Raw genomic sequence first — 20,144 nt, 5'->3', positions numbered from 1 at the left:
ATCTGGGACGGTTCCCCAGATTCTCTAGACAAAAACATCCAAATACCACCGCACGTAAAGTCCTCGTTGACATGGTGGTTACAGAAGGAGAACTTAGTCAGAGGAGTTCCCTGGTTTCAGGACCCAGTAGTGACTATAACAGTAGATGCCAGCGGCAGAGGTTGGGGAGCTACGGTAGATCAACATATGTTCCAGGGGGACTGGCCAATCGAAATAAGCCAACAATCCTCGAACTTCAGAGAGCTAAAGGCGGTAGAGGAGGTCCTCAAAGCAGCGGTAGCTCTTGTTCAGAATTCCCACATAAAGATATACTCGGACAACATAACAACAGTTGCCCACCTTCGCCATCAGGGAAGCACAAGACACGAGGATCTAAAAGCAATATCAGCCAGAATATTTTCGTGGGCCGAAGAACATGTGCTCTCTCTATCTGCCCTACATATAAGAGGAGAATTAAATATACAGGCCGACTTTCTGAGCAGAACAAAGATCCATCCAGGGGAATGGAGCCTAGACCCGGAGGTCTTTCAGATACTTGCCAGAAGATGGGGACAGCCAGAAGTAGACCTATTTGCAAACGGTCAAAACACAAAAGTGAACCAATTTTTTTCACTAGATCCAACCAATCCGGGGCTAGGTGTGGACGCATTGGTCCAGCCATGGACATTTACACTGGTGTATGCATTTCCTCCATTACCAATTCTACCAAAGGTCCTACAGAAAATAAGAGCAGAGAAGGTCAAAGTAATCTTGGTGGCTCCATTTTGGCCCAAAAGAAGCTGGTTCGGGACTCTCATCAGCCTAAAAATAGATGGACCAATAGCACTTCCTCCGGTCAGAGACCTTCTTTACCAAGGGCCAATACTCCATCCAGATCCCGAGAGATTACACCTGAATGCCAGGCTTCTGAATTCTCAATTCTAAAGGCCAAGGGGCTATCGAAGAACGTCATTAAAACGTTACAAAAAAGCCGAAAGGCAGTAACTAATTCAATCTACCAAAAGATTTGGAAGACCTTCATCACATGGAGTGCTCCTGAACGGCCTAACCCAGACAGGCCAAACCTATCCAGGATCCTGGATTTTTTACAGGATGGGCTGGAAAAAGGTCTTAGACCCAGCACCCTCAAGGTACAGGTGGCAGCCCTGAGCTCGTATTTTGACCAATCCTTAGCCGACCATAGGTGGATAAGAAGATTTATGACGGCGGCATCCCGCATATCTCCAAGACCCATGAATATAGTCCCATCCTGGGACCTCAATATAGTCCTAAAAGGACTTACACTTCCACCTTTTGAGCCCTTGTCATCAATAAGTATGGATAGACTCGCCTGGAAGACCACCTTTCTAGTAGCGATAACTACAGCCAGAAGAGTTGGTGAGCTTCAAGCCCTGTCAATCAATGAGCCCTACATGAAGGTTCTACAGGACAGGCTTATCCTGCGATTGGATCCATCCTTTCTCCCAAAAGTCGTCTATGATTTTCACAAGTCGCAGGAGATAATTCTCCCCTCCTTTTATCAGGAACCAAAAAATGAAGAAGAGGAACAGTTTCATACTTTGGATGTTCGGAGAACGGTACTTTATTATCTTCAAGCTTCAGAGAAGATTAGAAAGGATCAGAATCTGTTTATTCACCTTCTTGGCCAGAATAAGGGAAAGAAGACTTCCAAATCTACAATTGCCAATTGGATCAAGAGAGCAATCTTGGAGGCTTATCAGATCCAAGGCCTTCCACCGCCAGAAAAATTCACAGCTCATTCTACCAGAGCAACAGCTGTCTCCTGGGCCGAGAAAGCCAGTGCTTCCATGGAGCAAATATGCAGAGCTGCTACGTGGTCCTCGGTCCATACATTTTCCAAACATTACAGGGTAGACCTGATGTCAAAGGAAGACTTAGCCTTCGGAGAAAAAGTCCTTAGAGCTATAGTCCCTCCCTAAGAGATTACTCTTGGGTACTGCTCCAGGTGTGCTGTCGTGGGGGGTTACTAGAGAAAATAGAATTATTCTTCCCGTTAAATTCGGTTTCTAGTAACCCACCACGACAGCAGGAGTAATCCCTCCCTTTGCTTAAGGATATGTTCTGAAAAGAATAAATTTAATTTGAAGCATTCCTTCTCCTGTGGTCCTTTATAATAACACTGAGGGGGAGGATGAGGGACCTCTTGTCATTTCCTGTCCCTATTAGGAAAGGGGTAACATCCTCCAGGTGTGCTGTCGTGGTGGGTTACTAGAAACCGAATTAACGGTAAGAATAATTCTATTTTTTTTATTTTACTTTTATTATAGGTCGAGGTCTTCGGTGGAATTAGACAATGCAGTAAGTATGGTATCATTGAGATTATAAAGGAGTCTGTGTCATTTTTTCAATTAAAGGATTTTATTCTGGCTGTGTCTTTATTTACATACTGCATAACTATAGGATTAGTAATGGATAGGTGTTTTATAGACACTTCTCCATTACTAAGCCATGGGCTTGATGTCACCTGACAATACAAAGGTGACATCAACCCCACAAATATTAACCCCAATTGCCACCGCTACAGGGCAAGTGGGAAGACCTGGGCAAAGCACCAGAATTGGTGCATCTAATAGATGCGCCTTTTCTGGGCAGCTGTGGGCTGCCGTTTTTAGGCTGGAGGGGGGCCAAAAGCAATGGCCCCTTACCAGCATGAGAATACAAGACCCCAACTGTGTGCTTTAACAAGGCAGGTTGGCAATAATGCGGGGACCCCATGCCATTTTTTTTAAATGATTTATTAAACTATTTAAAAAAAAACACAGCATGGGGACCTCAGTGTGAGGATATGGCCGCTTACTAAAGACTATAGGACAAATGGATGTAGAGCGGAGTCCACAACTCTAAGACATAAAGATTTTTTCCAGCACGGACCACCGGTTACATCAATATTATTGTACTTTAATAGTTACTTTGCTTGATGTGTTTTATTAGTGATTTTCTTGCTGTTTTATTAGTGATTTTCTTGCTCATCAGTTCATGCTCAGGAATCAATGTTTCTATTCAGTGGCAGTCAGCAGAGGAAGACGAGCAGGCTAGAGTTTATGTGAACCCAAGGACAGACTATCAATCTCATTTGTATCAAGGTTTCACTCCTACTGTACTCCCAAACCTAGGCCCATTGTGTGGGTGGGGATAGTAGACTCAGGGGACCATCACCACGGGAGGTCTCACATACAGTCCCAGCTGATGGAATATGCCTTGTTCTGTGAGCTAAAGGAAAATGTTTAAGGGGGCAGGAGAAAAAGACATAGGGTTGAATCAGGCAGTTGTTGGAGGGATTTCGATGGAAGAGGATCCAAGCTGGAATGGATGGATGATCTATGGAGCTTTGGAGATTGTTGGCTGGAGGAGTATCCATGAGCTACGGTCTGGATATCCATCGTCTGGAGGAACATAGGCTGTGACTGCAAACTATAGCAGCTGGAGATACAAAATCTGTGGGCCAACCAAAAGTTGGGAGACAGTGGGCATCGCCTGGTATGGAGCCAGTGGAACTACCGATCTCAGATTGGGAACTTGTGGACTGAGGACATTGTATGTTGGCCATCTACCTGGATTTGTTGTACAACCATGGATGTATGGATTAAAAAAAATTAGTTGCATCGTTAACCTGCCTAGGTGATTTTTATAACCCACAGCCTCAGATCTTCACACCCTCTATTCTTGATAACCAGCCTTGCTGAAGCTGACAGCTGAGGGTTGCAGCCCCCAGCTGTGATATTTGCCAGGTTGGTTCAAGAAAATAGGGGGGAACCCACACCGGGTTTTTCATTAATTCATTTCATTATATCGCAAGTGGAAGCTGAGGAATACCCCGATCATCCGCTCCTGCTGTCACTGTTATTAGCGGCAGCAAGTGTCGGATGACGGGAGTAAGAGTCCCAAAAGCCCCACCTGCTGTCATCGTTCAGACTTTAATATAACTCATCATTCTCTTCTGCTCCTGCCGATCGCCGGCAGAGCAGGGGAGAACGATGAGAGCCGTCTTCAACACCCGCCACTGGGGAAAAGCACTTAGGGCTCCTTTTCACTTGCGAGACATACGTCCGAGTCTCGCAGGTTAAAACCCTCCTCTGGCGCAGGCACTCCAGAGCGGAGCGTGCGGCCGCATAGCAACATATGGAGTTGCACGCTCCGCTCCGAAGTGCCGGCACCAGAGCAGGGTTTTAACCTGCGCGACACGGCCGTATGTGTCGCAAGTGAAAAGGAGCCCTTACAGTAGCACTTCTTCCCCAGCGGCCGTCTGTGTGATACTGAGGCAGCACATGTTTGCCACACGTGTGCCGCAAGTATTACATACACGGACATCTCCGGTATTGGGTTTTCCAGGACCGGAAATAAACGGAAGTGTGAAACCGGCCTAAGGGAGATCTCATGACACCTTCTCTCCATCTACCTGATGATCCTGAGGAACATTGGGATCTTCCTGTTTACAGTCCCGTGGAAGAAGAGGACGGGGACATCTCTCTGGTGTTGTCCTCTTACTGGAAAGATCTGGAGGAAACACATACAGGGACTGAATTCATTCTTCACGGATAATTATAGGCCGTCAGTATTTAGTTCTATCACCTGGTGATGTGAGGGGCTGGGGAACCTCCATCATGACGTCCTTGTACAGATCTTTGTGTCCTTCTAGATACTCCCACTCCTCCATGGAGAAATAGACAGTGACATCCTGACACCTTATAGGAACCTGACACATACAATGATACCGTCATCCCCCCGATCCCTTCATATTGTTACTGTATAATATCCCAGCATTCCCAGCAGTGTCACCTCTCCAGTCAGCAGCTCAATCATCTTGTAGGTGAGTTCTAGGATCTTCTGGTCATTGATGTCCTCATGGATCAGGGGGTGAGGTGGAGGCCCCGTGATTGGGCTCAGGGGTCTTCCCCGTCCCTCAGACACAGGGTCCTGACAGCGCTCACTAGAGGTCTTCTTCACTACTGTGTAATCCTGGTTATGGAGAGACACATTAATAAATCTCACTACAGACCTTTCCAGAGTCCTCACCTCTCCAGTTCTGTCTGTCCGTTATTCCCATAGATAAGAATGATGTAATGTGACGTCATCAGAATCTCTCACCTCTCCAGTAAGCCGGAAGAGGATCTCTAGGGTGAGGTGTAATATCCTCTCCGCCATCTTGTCTCTGTCCATATCCATCCTTGATGGGTAAATCAGGAAATTCTCTTATATAGAAGATCTTCACTGAGAGGATCCGATATTGTAGAGACCTGAATGAGAAGAAGATGAGCCGATGTAACATCATAAGAATCCTGTGTAATAATACAATTACTGGAGATAATAAGGGAAACATATGAGGAGATTTATTATTTTACAGTATTTAGTTTCCTTCTTTCCATCTACTAATAAAACCTATATATTTAGGCCACAGACAACAAGCAGTTTCTCCCTCGGAGTCGGCAGCTGAATACGTTCCTCATAGACTCATCTTCCATAACGCTAATTCTCGCCTCATTTCCCGACCCTGGAATCGGCATTAGTAATACTGCAGGAGATATTCATTACACGTGACAGGAGAAATAACGACTCCATGATGAGGACGACATCTCCATCTCCTACTGCGGCTCTAGGAACAGATCTGTCCAGAGTCGGTCACTGACTCCATCCCCACCGGCCTCTATATGGAGGTTTCCCGTCTTCACCGCACTGGAATCTTCTATCACGTTAGATCTCAGCTCTGAGTCACACACAGAAGTTTGAGGCTTTTATAGGAGATTGTCGGTAAGAACAAGACCGGAGATATCTGAGGCCAATGTCTCCATGTACGGGGTTTATTTCTCCGGATATGATGGTTTTCTTTGGTACTTTCCCCCATTAGAAGGGACACCGGTGGATATTGGGGTCTTTACCTGCTACAGTCCTGGTGGGATTTACTCGGTACAGTGGCCGCTGGACAAATATCACCATCAATTCCCCTCAGACTGAAGGAACATCGCTCCTCTACTCGGCTCTATGGATCCAGGATGAAATCCACTGCGGCCCCTGCAAGAAATGAAGGAGAAAGAGCAGAAGTTGGGGGAGACCACCGTGGCCTGAGATTTCTACGGCTGCTCTGTGCGCACAGGACCTGTGATGAGGTCACAGGAGGGGAGGAGTCAGGGGTCACATGATCAGGGGCCTCAGTGTATGCAGGACTCTGCTGTGCTGGTTGTCATGGTGCTGGATGAGGGGAAGTTTATGTGTGGGGTCAGGAGGGGTTTACAGTGTGGATGTAGCAGAGCCGTGTGTGTACGAGGTGTATGGAGCGGAGCCGTGTGTGTACGAGGTGTATGGAGCGGAGCCGTGTGTGTACGAGGTGTACGGAGCGGAGCCGTGTGTGTACGAGGTGTACGGAGCGGAGCCGTGTGTGTACGAGGTGTATGGAGCGGAGCCGTGTGTGTACGAGGTGTACGGAGCGGAGCCGTGTGTGTACGAGGTGTACGGAGCGGAGCCGTGTGTGTACGGGGTGTACAGAGCGGAGCCGTGTGTGTACGAGGTGTACGGAGCGGAGCCGTGTGTGTACGAGGTGTATGGAGCGGAGCTGTGTGTGTACGGAGCAGAGGCGGGCATGTACTGAGCGGAGCCCTGTTTGTATGTGGTCCTGTGTACTGACCAACCGTATACCCCTAGCTTCGGTCGCAGTCCCCTATGTGTACTCTGTATACCCCCAGCTTCAGCCGCATACCACTCTGTGTACACTGTATACACCCGTATACCCCCAGCTTCAGTCTCAGACACCTCTGTGTACACTGTATACACCTGTATACCCCCAGCTTCGGTCAGAGACCCCCCTGTATACGCTGTATACACCCATATGCCCAGTGGCGTAACTACAAAGTTATGGGCCCCGATGCGAACTTTCAAATGGGGCCCCCCATACCAAAATATATAGGTGAATTAGAAATTGCGACACACAAACGTCATCTGCGTTAGTAGTACATGCACCATTACAGAATTAGTCGTGGGCTGGGTATGTGTATGACTAAAATATGTGTTCTGTGGCTATGTGGGATCATTATGGGATGTCTGCAGCTAGCCAGACTCTGCTCCACTATGCATATGGCTATAATATTTGCTCTGTGGCTATGGGGGATCATTATGGGATGGCCGCACCCAGCCAGAAAACTGCATCCCATAAATTGGTGCATGGGTCCCACATCTCTAAGCTCCTGCCCGCAGAGTACATGACATGTGTACTCCATACCTCCCAACTTTTGAAAAAGGGAAAGAGGGACAAAGTTTGCGGCGCGTGCAGCGGGTCGTGGCAAATTTTAGGCCACACCTCTGACCACACCCATTTCACAACTAGTCACACCCAAATCCACATCCCAACCACACCCATTTAGCACTGCTGATAACACTGTTTCATAAACAATAATTATAAACAAAAAAATATGGACACACATGATGTTCCATACTGTATAATGGCCCCACATGGTGCTCCATACTGTATAATGGCCACACAGTGCTCCATACTGTACAATGGCCACACATGGTGCTCCATACTGTATAATGGCCACACATGATGCTCCATACTGTATAATGGCCACACATGGTGCTCCATACTGTATAATGGCCACACATGATGCTCCATACTGTATAATAGCCACACAGTGCTCCATACTGTACAATGGCCACACATGGTGCTCCATAGTGTATAATGGCCACACATGATGTTCCATACTGTATAATAGCCACACAGTGCTCCATACTGTACAATGGCCACACATGATGCTCCATACTGTATAATGCCACACATGATGCTCCATACTGTATAATGCCACACATGATGCTCCATACTGTATAATGGCCACACATGATGCTCCATACTGTATACTGGCTGCACATGATGCTCCATACTGTATACTGGCTGCACATGATGCTCCATACTGTATAATGACCGCACATGGTGCTCCATACTGTATAATGGCCACACATGATGCTCCATACTGTATAATGACCGCACATGGTGCTCCATACTGTATAATGGCCACACATGATGCTCCATACTGTATAATGGCCACACATGATGCTCCATACTGTATAATGGCCACACATGATGCTCCATACTGTATAATGGCCACACATGATGCTCCATACTGTATAATGGCCACACATGATGCTCCATACTGTATAATAGCCACACAGTGCTCCATACTGTACAATGGCCACACATGGTGCTCCATACTGTATAATGGCCACACATGATGCTCCATACTGTATAATGCCACACATGATGCTCCATACTGTATAATGGCCACACATGATGCTCCATACTGTATAATAGCCACACATGGTGCTCCATACTGTATAATGACAACCCATGGTGCTCCATACTGTGTAAGGCCGGTTTCACACGTCAGTGTCTCCAGTACGTGAGGTGACAGTTTCCTCACGTACCGGAGACACTGACACACGTAGACCCATTAAAATCAATGCATCTTTTCAGATATCATTTATTTTTTGCGGACCGTGTCTCCGTGTGCCAAACACGGAGACATGTCAGTGTTCGTGGGAGCGCACGTATTACACGGACCCATTAAAGTCAATGGGTCCGTGTAAAACACGGACCTCACACGGACGTTCTCCGTCTGGGGTCCGTGTGCGTGCAGGAGACAGCGCTACAGTAAGCGCTGTCCCCCCACATGGTGCTGAAGCCGCGATTCATATCCTCTATGCAGCAGCGTTTGCTGCATAGAAGATATGAATAGTGTTTAAAAGAAAGATCTATGTGTCCCGCGCCCTCCCACCCCCTCTGCGCCCCCCCACCCCCTGTGCGCCCCCCCGCTGTTCTAAAAATACTCACCCGCTTCCCTCGTTGGCTGTTGCTGCTTCCTGGCCGGTGCCGCGGCTTCTCCTGTATGCGGTCACGTGGGGCCGCTCATTTACACTCATGAATAGGCGGCTCCACCCCTATTGGAGGTGGAGCCGCCTATTCATGACTGTAAATGAGCGGCCCCAAGTGACCGCATACAGTAGAAGCCGCGGCCAGGACAGGAAGCAGCGACAGCCAACGAGCGAAGCGGGTGAGCGCACAGGGGGTGGGGGGCGGGGGAGACATAGATCTTTCTTTTAAACACTATTATTCATATCTTCTATGCAGCAAACGCTGCTGCAGGGAAGATATGAATCGCGGATTCAGCACGATGCAGGGGACAGCGCTAAACTTTAGCGCTGTCTCCTGCAAACTCCGTGTGGTACCACCTCGGCACACGGGCGGCACACGTGTGCCGCACGTATGGCCTACGTGAGCTCACGGGCACACGGACACGGATAACTCCGGTACCGATTTTTTCCGGTATCGGAATTATCTGGACGTGTGGGACAGCCCTAATAGCCACACAGTGCTCCATACTATACAATGGCCACACGATGCTCCATACTGTATAATGGCCACACATAGTGCTCCATACTGTACAATGGCCACATATGATATTGCCTACAGTATAATGGCCACACATAGTTACTCCTACACACGCCGCTGAGCTCCATACACCTTGCACATGCGGCTCCGCTCCATACACCTCGTACACACGCGGCTCTGCTCCATACACACGCGGCTCTGCTCCGTACACCTCGTACACATGCAGCTGCGGTCTGTACACACGCGGCTCCACTCCGTACACCCCCAGCTCCGCTCCATACACCTCGTACACACCCGGCTCCGCTCCGTACACCTCGTACACACACGATTCCGCTCCATACACCTTGCACACACGGCTCCACTCCGTACACCTTGTACACACCCAGCTCCGCTCCGTACACCTCGTACACAACCAGCTCCGCTCCGTACACCTCGTACACACACGATTCCGCTCCATACACCTTGCACACACGGCTCCACTCCGTACACCTTGTACACACCCAGCTCCGCTCCGTACACCTCGTACACAACCAGCTCCGCTCCGTACACCTCGTACACACACGGCACCGCTCGATACACCTTACACACACCCGGCTCCGCTCCGTACACCTTGTACACACATGATTCCGCTCCATACACCTTGCACACCCAGCTCCACTCCGTACACCTCATACACACACGGCTCCGCTCCGTACACTTCGTACACACATGGCTCCGCTCCGTACACCTCGTACACACACGGCACCGCTCCATACACCTCACACACACCCGGATCAGCTCCGTACACCTCGCACACACCCGGCTCAGCTCCATACACCTTGCATACATGGCTCCACTCCGTACACCTTGTACACACCCAGCTCCGCTCCGTACACACACGGCATCGCTCCATACACCTTGCACACACCCGGCTCAGCTCCGTACACCTCGTACATACGGCTCCGCTCCGTACATCTCATACACACGGCTCCGCTCCGTACACCTCATACACACGGCTCCGCTCCGTACACCTCATACACACGGCTCCGCTCCGTACACCTCATACACACGGCTCCGCTCCGTACACCTCATAAACACGGCTCCGTTCCGTACACCTCATACACACGGCTCCGCTCCGTACACCTTTCACACACCCGGCTCCGCTCCGTACACCTCATATACACACGGCTCCGCTCTGTACACCTCATACACACCCGGCTCCGCTCTGTACACCTCATACACACACGGCTCCGCTCCATACACCTCGCACACACCCGGCTCCGCTCCGTACACCTCATACACACACGGCTCCGCTCCGTACACCTCGCACACACCCGGCTCCGCTCCGTACACCTCATACACACACGGCTCCGCTCTGTACACCTCATACACACCCGGCTCCGCTCTGTACACCTCATACACACACGGCTCCGCTCTGTACACCTCATACACACACGGCTCCGCTCTGTACACCTCATACACACACGGCTCCGCTCTGTACACCTCATACACACACGGCTCCGCTCCATACACCTTGCACACACCCGGCTCCGCTCTGTACACCTCATACACACCCGGCTCCGCTCCTTACACCTTGCACACACCCGGCTCCGCTCCATACACCTTGCACACACCCGGCTCTGCTCCGTACACCTCATACACACACGGCTCTGCTCCATACACCTTGCACACACCCCGCTCCGCTCTGTACACCTCATACACACACGGCTCTGCTCCATACACCTCGCACACACCCGGCTCCGCTCCGTACACCTCATACACACCCGGCTCCGCTCTGTACACCTCATACACACACGGCTCCGCTCTGTACACCTCATACACACACGGCTCCGCTCCATACACCTTGCACACACCCGGCTCCGCTCTGTACACCTCATACACACCCGGCTCCGCTCCTTACACCTTGCACACACCCGGCTCCGCTCCTTACACCTTGTACACACCCGGCTCCGCTCCATACACCTTGCACACACCCGGCTCCGCTCCGTACACCTCATACACATACACAGGACAGTGTGGCAGTTAGCTGGGTGACAGATAGAAGGCGGGGTAGAGGGAAGAGTGCCAGGGAGGCTAGTCCTGATCTGGCACACCCCAATAAGTTTGCTAAGTTGGCAGATGAGGGGGGTGCCAGTACAGGGGTAGCACTGCTGCAGCCAGGCATGTCCTCTGAAAGCCGGAGGAGTGACTGCTCCAGTAAGGAGGGAAATAGGAGAGCAGGGCAGGCCAGACAGGTGCTGGTAGTGGGGGACTCAATTATTAGGGGAACAGATAGGGCAATCTGTCACAAAGACAGGGATCGTCGGACGGTGTGCTGCCTACCTGGCGCTCGAGTCCGACACATCGCTGATCGGGTGGACAGATTACTGGGAGGGGCTGGTGAGGACCCAGCAGTCATGGTGCACATTGGCACAAATGACAAAGTTAGAGGTAGGTGGAAGGTCCTTAAAGATGATTTCAGGGAATTAGGCTGCAAGCTGAAAGCAAGGACCTCCAACGTGGTATTTTCCGAAATACTGCCTGTACCACGTGCCACGCCAGAGAGGCAACGGGAGATTAGGGAGGTTAATAAGTGGCTCAAGAATTGGTGTAGGAAGGAGGGGTTTGGGTTCCTGCAGAACTGGGCCGACTTCTCAGTGGGCTACAGGCTCTACGCTAGGGACGGGCTGCACCTCAATGGGGAAGGGGCAGCTGTGCTGGGGGACAAAATGGTTAGAAGGTTGGAGGAGTGTTTAAACTAGGGATTGGGGGGGAGGGTATTCATTTTATAGGAGGGGAAGATAGTGCAGATAGAGAGCTGGGCACAAATAAGGAAGTTGGGGGTGGCGGTGGCATGGGGGGTGGGGTTAGAACAGTTAATAATTTAAGAAATAATAGAGGTACAGAGAGTAACATCAAGTGCATGTATACTAATGCCAGAAGCCTCGCCAACAAAATGGACGAATTAGAACTAATGTTGTTGGAGCATAATTATGACATGGTGGGGATATCTGAGACGTGGCTGGATGAGAGCCATGACTGGGCTGTTAACTTGCAGGGCTATAGCCTGTTCAGAAATGACCGTACAGATAAGCGAGGGGGAGGGGTGTGTCTATATGTAAAATCTTCCTTAAAACCCATCCTGCGTGATAATATAGGTGAATTTAATGAAAATGTGGAGTCCCTGTGGGTGGAGATAAGAGGAGGGGGAAAAAATAATAAATTACTGATAGGGGTTTGTTATAAATCTCCAAAAATAATGGAAGCAATGGAGAATATCCTCGTAAAGCAAATAGATGAAGCTGCGACTCAAGGAGAAGTCATTATTATGGGGGACTTCAACTACCCTGAAATAGATTGGGGAACAGAAACCTGCAGTTCCAGCAAAGGTAATCGGTTTTTGACAACTATGAGAGACAATTACCTTTCACAGCTGGTTCAGGACCCAACAAGGAGGGGGGCACTGCTAGACCTAATATTAACCAACAGGCCAGACCGCATATCAAATATAAGGGTTGGGGGTCACTTGGGGACTAGTGATCATAAAATAATAAGTTTTCATGTAACCTTTAATAAGATGGGTAGTAGGGGGGTGACAAGGACACTAAACTTCAGGAGGGCAAATTTCCAACGGATGAGAGAGGATCTTGGTGCAATTAACTGGGACGATATCCTGAGACACAAAAATACACAAAGAAAATGGGAGACGTTTATTAGCATCCTGGATAGGACCTGTGCACAGTATATACCGTATGGGAATAAACATACTAGAAATAGGAGGAAACCAATATGGCTAAATAGAGCTGTTAGGGGCGCAATAAGGAACAAAAAGAAAGCATTTAGAGAATTAAAGGAAGTAGGTAGTGATGAGGCATTAAATAAATACAGAAAATTAAATAAATTCTGTAAAAAGCAAATCAAGGCAGCAAAGATTGAGACAGAGAGACTCATTGCCAGAGAGAGTAAAAATAATCCCAAAATATTCTTTAACTATATAAATAGTAAGAAACTAAAAAATGACAGTGTTGGCCCCCTTAAAAATAGTCTGGGTGAAATGGTGGATGAGGATGAGGAAAAAGCCAATCTGCTAAATGACTTTTTTTCATCAGTATTTACAAAAGAAAATCCCATGGCAGCCAATATGACTAGTGATAAAAATTCCCCATTAAATGTCACCTGCTTAACCCAGCAGGAAGTACAGCGGCGTCTAAAAATAACTAAAATTGACAAATCTCCGGGCCCGGATGGGATACACCCCCGAGTACTGCAGGAACTAAGTACAGTCATTGATAGACCATTATTTTTAATCTTTAAAGAGTCCATAATAACAGGGTCTGTACCACAGGAGTGGCGTATAGCAAATGTGGTGCCAATATTCAAAAAAGGGGCAAAAACTGAACTCGGTAATTATAGGCCAGTAAGTTTAACCTCTACTGTGGGTAAAATCCTGGAGGGCATTCTAAGGGATGCTATACTGGAGTATCTGAAGAGGAATAACCTCATGACCCAGTATCAGCACGGGTTTACTAGGGACCGCTCATGTCAGACTAATTTGATCAGCTTCTATGAAGAGGTAAGTTCCGGACTGGACCAAGGGAACCCAGTGGACGTAGTGTATATGGACTTTTCCAAAGCTTTTGATACGGTGCCACACAAAAGGTTGATACATAAAATGAGAGTAATGGGGATAGGGGAAAATATGTGTAAGTGGGTTGAGAGCTGGCTCAGGGATAGGAAACAAAGGGTGGTTATTAATGGAGCACACTCGGACTGGGTCGCGGTTAGCAGTGGGGTACCACAGGGGTCAGTATTGGGCCCTCTTCTTTTTAACATATTTATTAATGACCTTGTAGGGGGCATTCAGAGTAGAATTTCAATATTTGCAGATGACACTAAACTCTGTAGGGTAATCAATACAGGGGAGGACAATTTTATATTACAGGATGATTTATGTAAACTAGAAGCTTGGGCTGATAAATGGCAAATGAGTTTTAATGGGGATAAATGTAAGGTCATGCACTTGGGTAGAAGTAATAAGATGTATAACTATGTGCTTAATTCTAAAACTCTGGGCAAAACCATCAATGAAAAAGACCTGGGTGTATGGGTGGATGACAGACTCATATTCAGTGGCCAGTGTCAGGCAGCTGCTACAAAGGCAAATAAAATAATGGGATGTATTAAAAGAGGCATAGATGCTCATGAGGAGAACATAATTTTACCTCTATACAAGTCACTAGTTCGACCACACTTAGAATACTGTGCACAGTTCTGGTCTCCGGTGTATAAGAAAGACATAGCTGAACTAGAGCGGGTGCAGAGAAGAGCGACCAAGGTTATTAGAGAACTGGGGGGTCTGCAATACCAAGATAGGTTATTACACTTGGGGCTATTTAGTTTGGAAAAACGAAGACTAAGGGGTGATCTTATTTTAATGTATAAATATATGAGGGGACAGTACAAAGACCTTTCTGATGATCTTTTTAATCATAGACCTGAGACAGGGACAAGGGGGCATCCTCTACGTCTGGAGGAAAGAAGGTTTAAGCATAATAACAGACGCGGATTCTTTACTGTAAGAGCAGTGAGACTATGGAACTCTCTGCCGTATGATGTTGTAATGAGTGATTCATTAATTAAATTTAAGAGGGGACTGGATACCTTTCTGGAAAAGTATAATATTACAGGGTATATACACTAGATTCCTTGATAAGGCGTTGATCCAGGGAACTAGTCTGATTGCCGTATGTGGAGTCGGGAAGGAATTTTTTCCCCATGGTGGAGTTACTCCTTGCCACATGGGTTTTTTTTGCCTTCCTCTGGATCAACATGTTAGGGCATGTTAGGTTAGGCTATGGGTTGAACTAGATGGACTTAAAGTCTTCCTTCAACCTCAATAACTATGTAACTATGTAACTATGTACACACACGGCTCCGCTCCTTACACCTTGCACACACCCGGCTCCGTTCTGTGCACCTCATACACACACGGCTCCGCTCCTTACACCTTGCACACACCCCGCTCCGCTCTGTGCACCTCATACACACCCGGCTCCGCTCCGTACACCTCATACACACCCGGCTCTGCTCTGTACACCTCATACACCCATGGCTCCGCTCCGTACACCTCGCACACACCCGGCTCCGCTCCGTACACCTCATACACACACGGCTCCGCTCCATACACCTCGCACACACCCGGCTCCGCTCCTTACACCTTGCACACACCCGGCTCCGCTCCGTACACCTCATACACACACGGCTCCGCTCCTTACACCTTGCACACACCCGGCTCCGCTCCATACACCTTGCACACACCCGGCTCCACTCCGTACACCTCATACACACACTGCTCTGCTACATCCACACAAACCCCTCCTGACCTCACACAAAAACTTACTCTCCTCCAGGACTACGACAACCAGCACTGCACTACCTCTTTGATTATGTGACTCCGACTCCTCCCCTCCTCCTGTGACGTCATCACAGGTCCTGTGCGCACAGAGCAGCGGCAGCAATATCTGTGGTGTGCTCTCTGCGGTGGAGGGGCTCTGCTGTGGGACAAGTGCAGTCCCACCCGTGATCGCGCACGCACTGAGAGCCTGCACGCGCACCAGGGCCTGTAAAGAAGATTTATTTAAAGGGCCTGCGGCCCATTTTGTAGCTCTTCTTAGGGGCCCCTAAGCACTCCGGGCCCCGTCGCAGCTGCGACCCCTGCGACCGTGGTCGTTACGCCACTGCACGACATGTTAACAGGACCGCATGTCAGGGTGAACCTCAAGCCCTATAGAATTCCAGAATCATGTCAGGAGGTGATTTCAAATGAGGTGAAGAGGATGCTAGATCTCGGGGAGATAGAGGAGTCGAAAAGTGGATGATGGAGTCCAGTCTTCCTCGTGCCAAAGCCTGATGGTGAGTGGCGGTTCTGCAACGACTACAGCAAGCTGAATGAAGTCTAAAGATTTGATGCATACCCGATGTCTTATGTGGACGAGCTCATTGAGAGACTTGGTCCCACAAGGTACATTACAACCCTAGACCTGACGAAGGGTTATTGGTAAATCCCCATGTCCCATAGTGTCAAGGAGAAGATGGACTTCTCGATGCCTGATGGGGGTTTTCAATACACCAGAATGTCCTTCGGTCTTCAGTGGGCCACGGTAACCTTCAAGAGGGCGATGGATCGGATCCTGACTCTGCATAAGGCCGGGGACACACTTAACGTATAAAAAAACGGTCCGTTTTTCACGGCCGAGAATCGCACAAATGTTTCAAAAACAGTGATCCGTGTGCAGTGCGAGGATGCGATTTCCTCGCATCAAATGATCCGTGTGACATCCGTATGGCATCCGTATGCCGAGATTTTATCGCAAGCTTGCAAAACCGACATCTAATGGATTTATGTGCTCAAATGTTCGGGAAAACATATATACAGTATATATATATATATATATATATATATGTCATTGAGACACATATATATATATATATTCTGTACTTATATTTCATTCAGCGCGATATCTGTGAACAGCCGGTAATTCAATTGCCGGCTTTGCATTTCTCCTGCCTAAACCCGACATGATGAGACATGGTTTTCATACAGTATACCATCTCATATCCCCCTTTTTTTTTGCATATTCCACACTACTAATGTTAGTAGTGTGTATGTGCAAAATTTCAGCACTGTAGCTGCTAAAATAAAGGGTTAAATGGTGGAAAAAATTGGCGTGGGCTCCCGCGCAATTTTCTCCGCCAGAGTGGTAAAGCCAGTGACTGAGGGCAGATATTAATAGCCAGGAGAGGGTCCATGGTTATTGGCCCCCCCGTGGCTAAAAACATCTGCCCCCAGCCACCCCAGAAAAGGCACATCTGGAAGATGCGCCTATTCTGGCACTTGGCCACTCTCTTCCCACTCCCTGTAGCGGTGGGATATGGGGTAATGAAGGGTTAATGCCACCTTGCTATTGTAAGGTGACATTAAGCCAGATTAATAATGGAGAGGCGTCAATTATGACACCTATCCATTATTAATCCAATTGTATGAAAGGGTTAAAAAACACACACATTATTAAAAATTATTTTAATGAAATAAACACAGCGGTTGTTTCAGTATTTTATTGCTCTCTCAATCCATCAGCAACACCCTCGCTTGGAAAAATAATAAACGCACAAGATACATACCCTCAGCTGAACCGTCATGTCCCACGAGGTAATCCATGATCTGAAGGGGTTAAAATATTTTACAGGCAGGAGCCCTGCAAATGCAGCTGTGCTCCGTGCCTGTAATCCCCGGCGAATGAATGAAATGTAGGTCATTGACCTACATTTCCTTCAGTCGCGGTGATGCGCCCCCTGGTGGATGTCCTCATATGACCTGGAGCGTGGGAAAAAGTTCCCAGGCTGCAGTTCATGAGAACATCCAGCAGGGGCGCATCACCGCGACTCAATGTAAGTACAGATCACTCTGCTTTCCTTTCAGCACCCGGGGATTACAGGCACGAGCGAGTGGTTTATCGCAGCTCGTGCCTGTAATATTAGTTAACCCCTTCAGATGGATTACCTCGTTGGACGTGATAGGACATCAGAAGGTATGTATCTTGTGCGTTTATTATTTTTCCAAGCGAGGGTGTTGCTGATGGATTGAGAGAGCAATAAATTATTAAAACAACCGCTGTGTTTATTTCATTAAAATACTTTTAAATCATGTGTGTGTGTGTGTGTTTTTTAACCCTTTCATACAATTGGATTAATAATGGATAGGTGTCATAATTGACGCCTCTCCATTATTAATCTGGCTTAATGTCACCTTACAATAGCAAGGTGGCATTAACCCTTCATTACCCCATATCCCACCGCTACAGGGAGTGGGAAGAGAGTGGCCAAGTGCCAGAATAGGCGCATCTTCCAGATGTGCCTTTTCTGGGGTGGCTGGGGGCAGATGTTTTTAGCCACGGGGGGGCCAATAACCATGGACCCTCTCCTGGCTATTAATATCTGCCGTCAGTCACTGGCTTTACCATTCTGGCGGAGAAAATTGCGCGGGAGCCCACGCCAATTTTTTCCGCCATTTAACCCTTTATTTTAGCAGCTACAGCGCTGAAATTTTGCACATACACACTACTAACATTAGTAGTGTGGAATGTGCAAAAAAAAAGGGGATATGAGATGGTTTACTGTATGTAAACCATGTCTCATATCATGTCGAGTTCGTGAAGGAGAAATGCAAAGCCGGCAATTGAATTACCGGCTTTTCTATAGAACACCGTTGCGTATTTCTCGCAATGCACACGCATGGTCCGTGTGTAATCCGATTTTTTCTCGCCCCCATAGACTTGCATTGGCGAGTCTCGGTCGAGATACGCTGACAATCGCAGCCTGCTGCGAGTTCCCTCGGATCCGAAATACGGTGGAGAAAATATCGGATGATGGGAGCTGCACCATAGATTAACATTGGGCCGAGTGCTATGCGATTTTTTATCGCATAGCACTCGTCCGTATTACGGTCTAGTGTGACCCCGGCCTAAGAAGGATGCCGCAGCGTACCTCGATGACATTGTGGTCTTTAGGCCTGACTGGGCTAGTCATCTGCCAAAGGTACAGACAGTTATGGATGCTTTAAGAAATGCGGGGTTCATCATAATTCCGAAAAAATATGCCAAGTACCTAGGCTATGTCGTTAGGAGGGGCGAAATTAAGCTACAAATAAACAAGATGGAGGCGATTCAAGAGTGGCTGCAACCACTTCCCAAGAAGCAAGTGAGGGCGTTTCTTGGAATTGTGGGGTACTATCGGCTATTCAGTCTGAGTTTTGCGTCACTGATAGACCTTCTTAAAGACACCTGTTAGAAAAAATAACACTTTCTTACTTTTTAACTAAGAGGACAGTGAGGATAGAAATGAAAACAATATTGAATTGTGTGGATAAAACAAATCTTGATTAACCCCTTTCTGCCATTGGACGTACTATTCCGTCCATGTGGGGTGGGCCCTAATTCCCAAGGACAGAATAGTACGTCCAGCGCGATCGGCCGCGCTCATTATCCCCCGGCACACCGCGATCAAACATGATCGCGGTGTGCCGGCGGTACAGGGAAGCATCGCGCAGGGAGGGGGCTCCCTGCGTGCTTCCCTGAGACCCCCGGAGCAACGCGACGTGATCTCATTGCTGCGAGGGTCTCTTACCTCTCCTCCCTGCTGCAGGCCCGAATCCAAAATGGCCGCGGCATCCGGGTCCTGCAGGGAGGGAGGTGGCTTACCAAGTGCCTGCTCAGAGCAAGCGCTGGTAAGTCTGCAGCACTGTAAGTCAGATCGCCGATCTGACAGAGTGCTGTGCAAACTGTCAGATCAGCGATCTGTGATGTCCCCCCCTGGGACAAAGTAAAAATGTAAAAAAAAAAAAATTTCCACATGTGTAAAAAAAAAAATCCTAAATAAAAAAATATATATTATTCCCATAAATACATTTCTTTATCTAAATAAAAAAGACAAAACAATAAAAGTACACATATTTAGTATCGCCGCGTCCGTAACGACCCAACCTATAAAACTGCCCCACTAGTTAACCCCTTCAGTGGACACCATAGGGAAAAAAAAAAACGAGGCAAAAAAAGCTTTATCATACAGCCGAACAAAAAGTGGAATAACACACGATCAAAAAGACGGATATAAATAACCATGGTACCGCTGAAAACGTCATCTTGTCCCGCAAAAAACGAGCCGCCACACACCGTCAAAGAAAAAATAAAAAAGTTATAGTCCTCAGAATAAAGAGATGCCA

The 20,144-nt window shown here is 48.1% G+C and overlaps 1 protein-coding gene across 2 annotated transcripts in view; it reads right to left on the bottom strand.

Moving 5' to 3' along the window:
• The window catches only part of LOC143766625 (uncharacterized), a 49,651-nt gene extending 33,790 nt beyond the window's left edge, over positions 1 to 15,861 (bottom strand). Inside the window, exons 1-6 of one of the 2 annotated variants that reach the window (XM_077254430.1) lie at positions 15,768 to 15,861; positions 5,950 to 6,027; positions 5,107 to 5,255; positions 4,798 to 4,977; positions 4,591 to 4,714; positions 4,418 to 4,515 (exon numbers count right to left, since the gene is read on the bottom strand). In XM_077254430.1, coding sequence (XP_077110545.1) covers positions 4,418 to 4,515; positions 4,591 to 4,714; positions 4,798 to 4,977; positions 5,107 to 5,184 — 480 coding nt within the window. In that variant the 5' untranslated portion in view covers positions 5,185 to 5,255; positions 5,950 to 6,027; positions 15,768 to 15,861. Of the gene's footprint in view, positions 1 to 4,417; positions 4,516 to 4,590; positions 4,715 to 4,797; positions 4,978 to 5,106; positions 5,256 to 5,894; positions 6,117 to 15,767 lie in introns of those variants that run through there. The other variant, XM_077254431.1, reaches the window with a different exon arrangement.
• Between the last annotated feature and the right edge of the window lie 4,283 nt (positions 15,862 to 20,144).

Source organism: Ranitomeya variabilis, chromosome 4, assembly GCF_051348905.1.
Source record: "Ranitomeya variabilis isolate aRanVar5 chromosome 4, aRanVar5.hap1, whole genome shotgun sequence".
In the NCBI taxonomy this organism is placed as follows: Eukaryota; Metazoa; Chordata; class Amphibia; order Anura; family Dendrobatidae; genus Ranitomeya; species Ranitomeya variabilis.
This window is presented reverse-complemented; position numbering and strand designations above follow the sequence as displayed.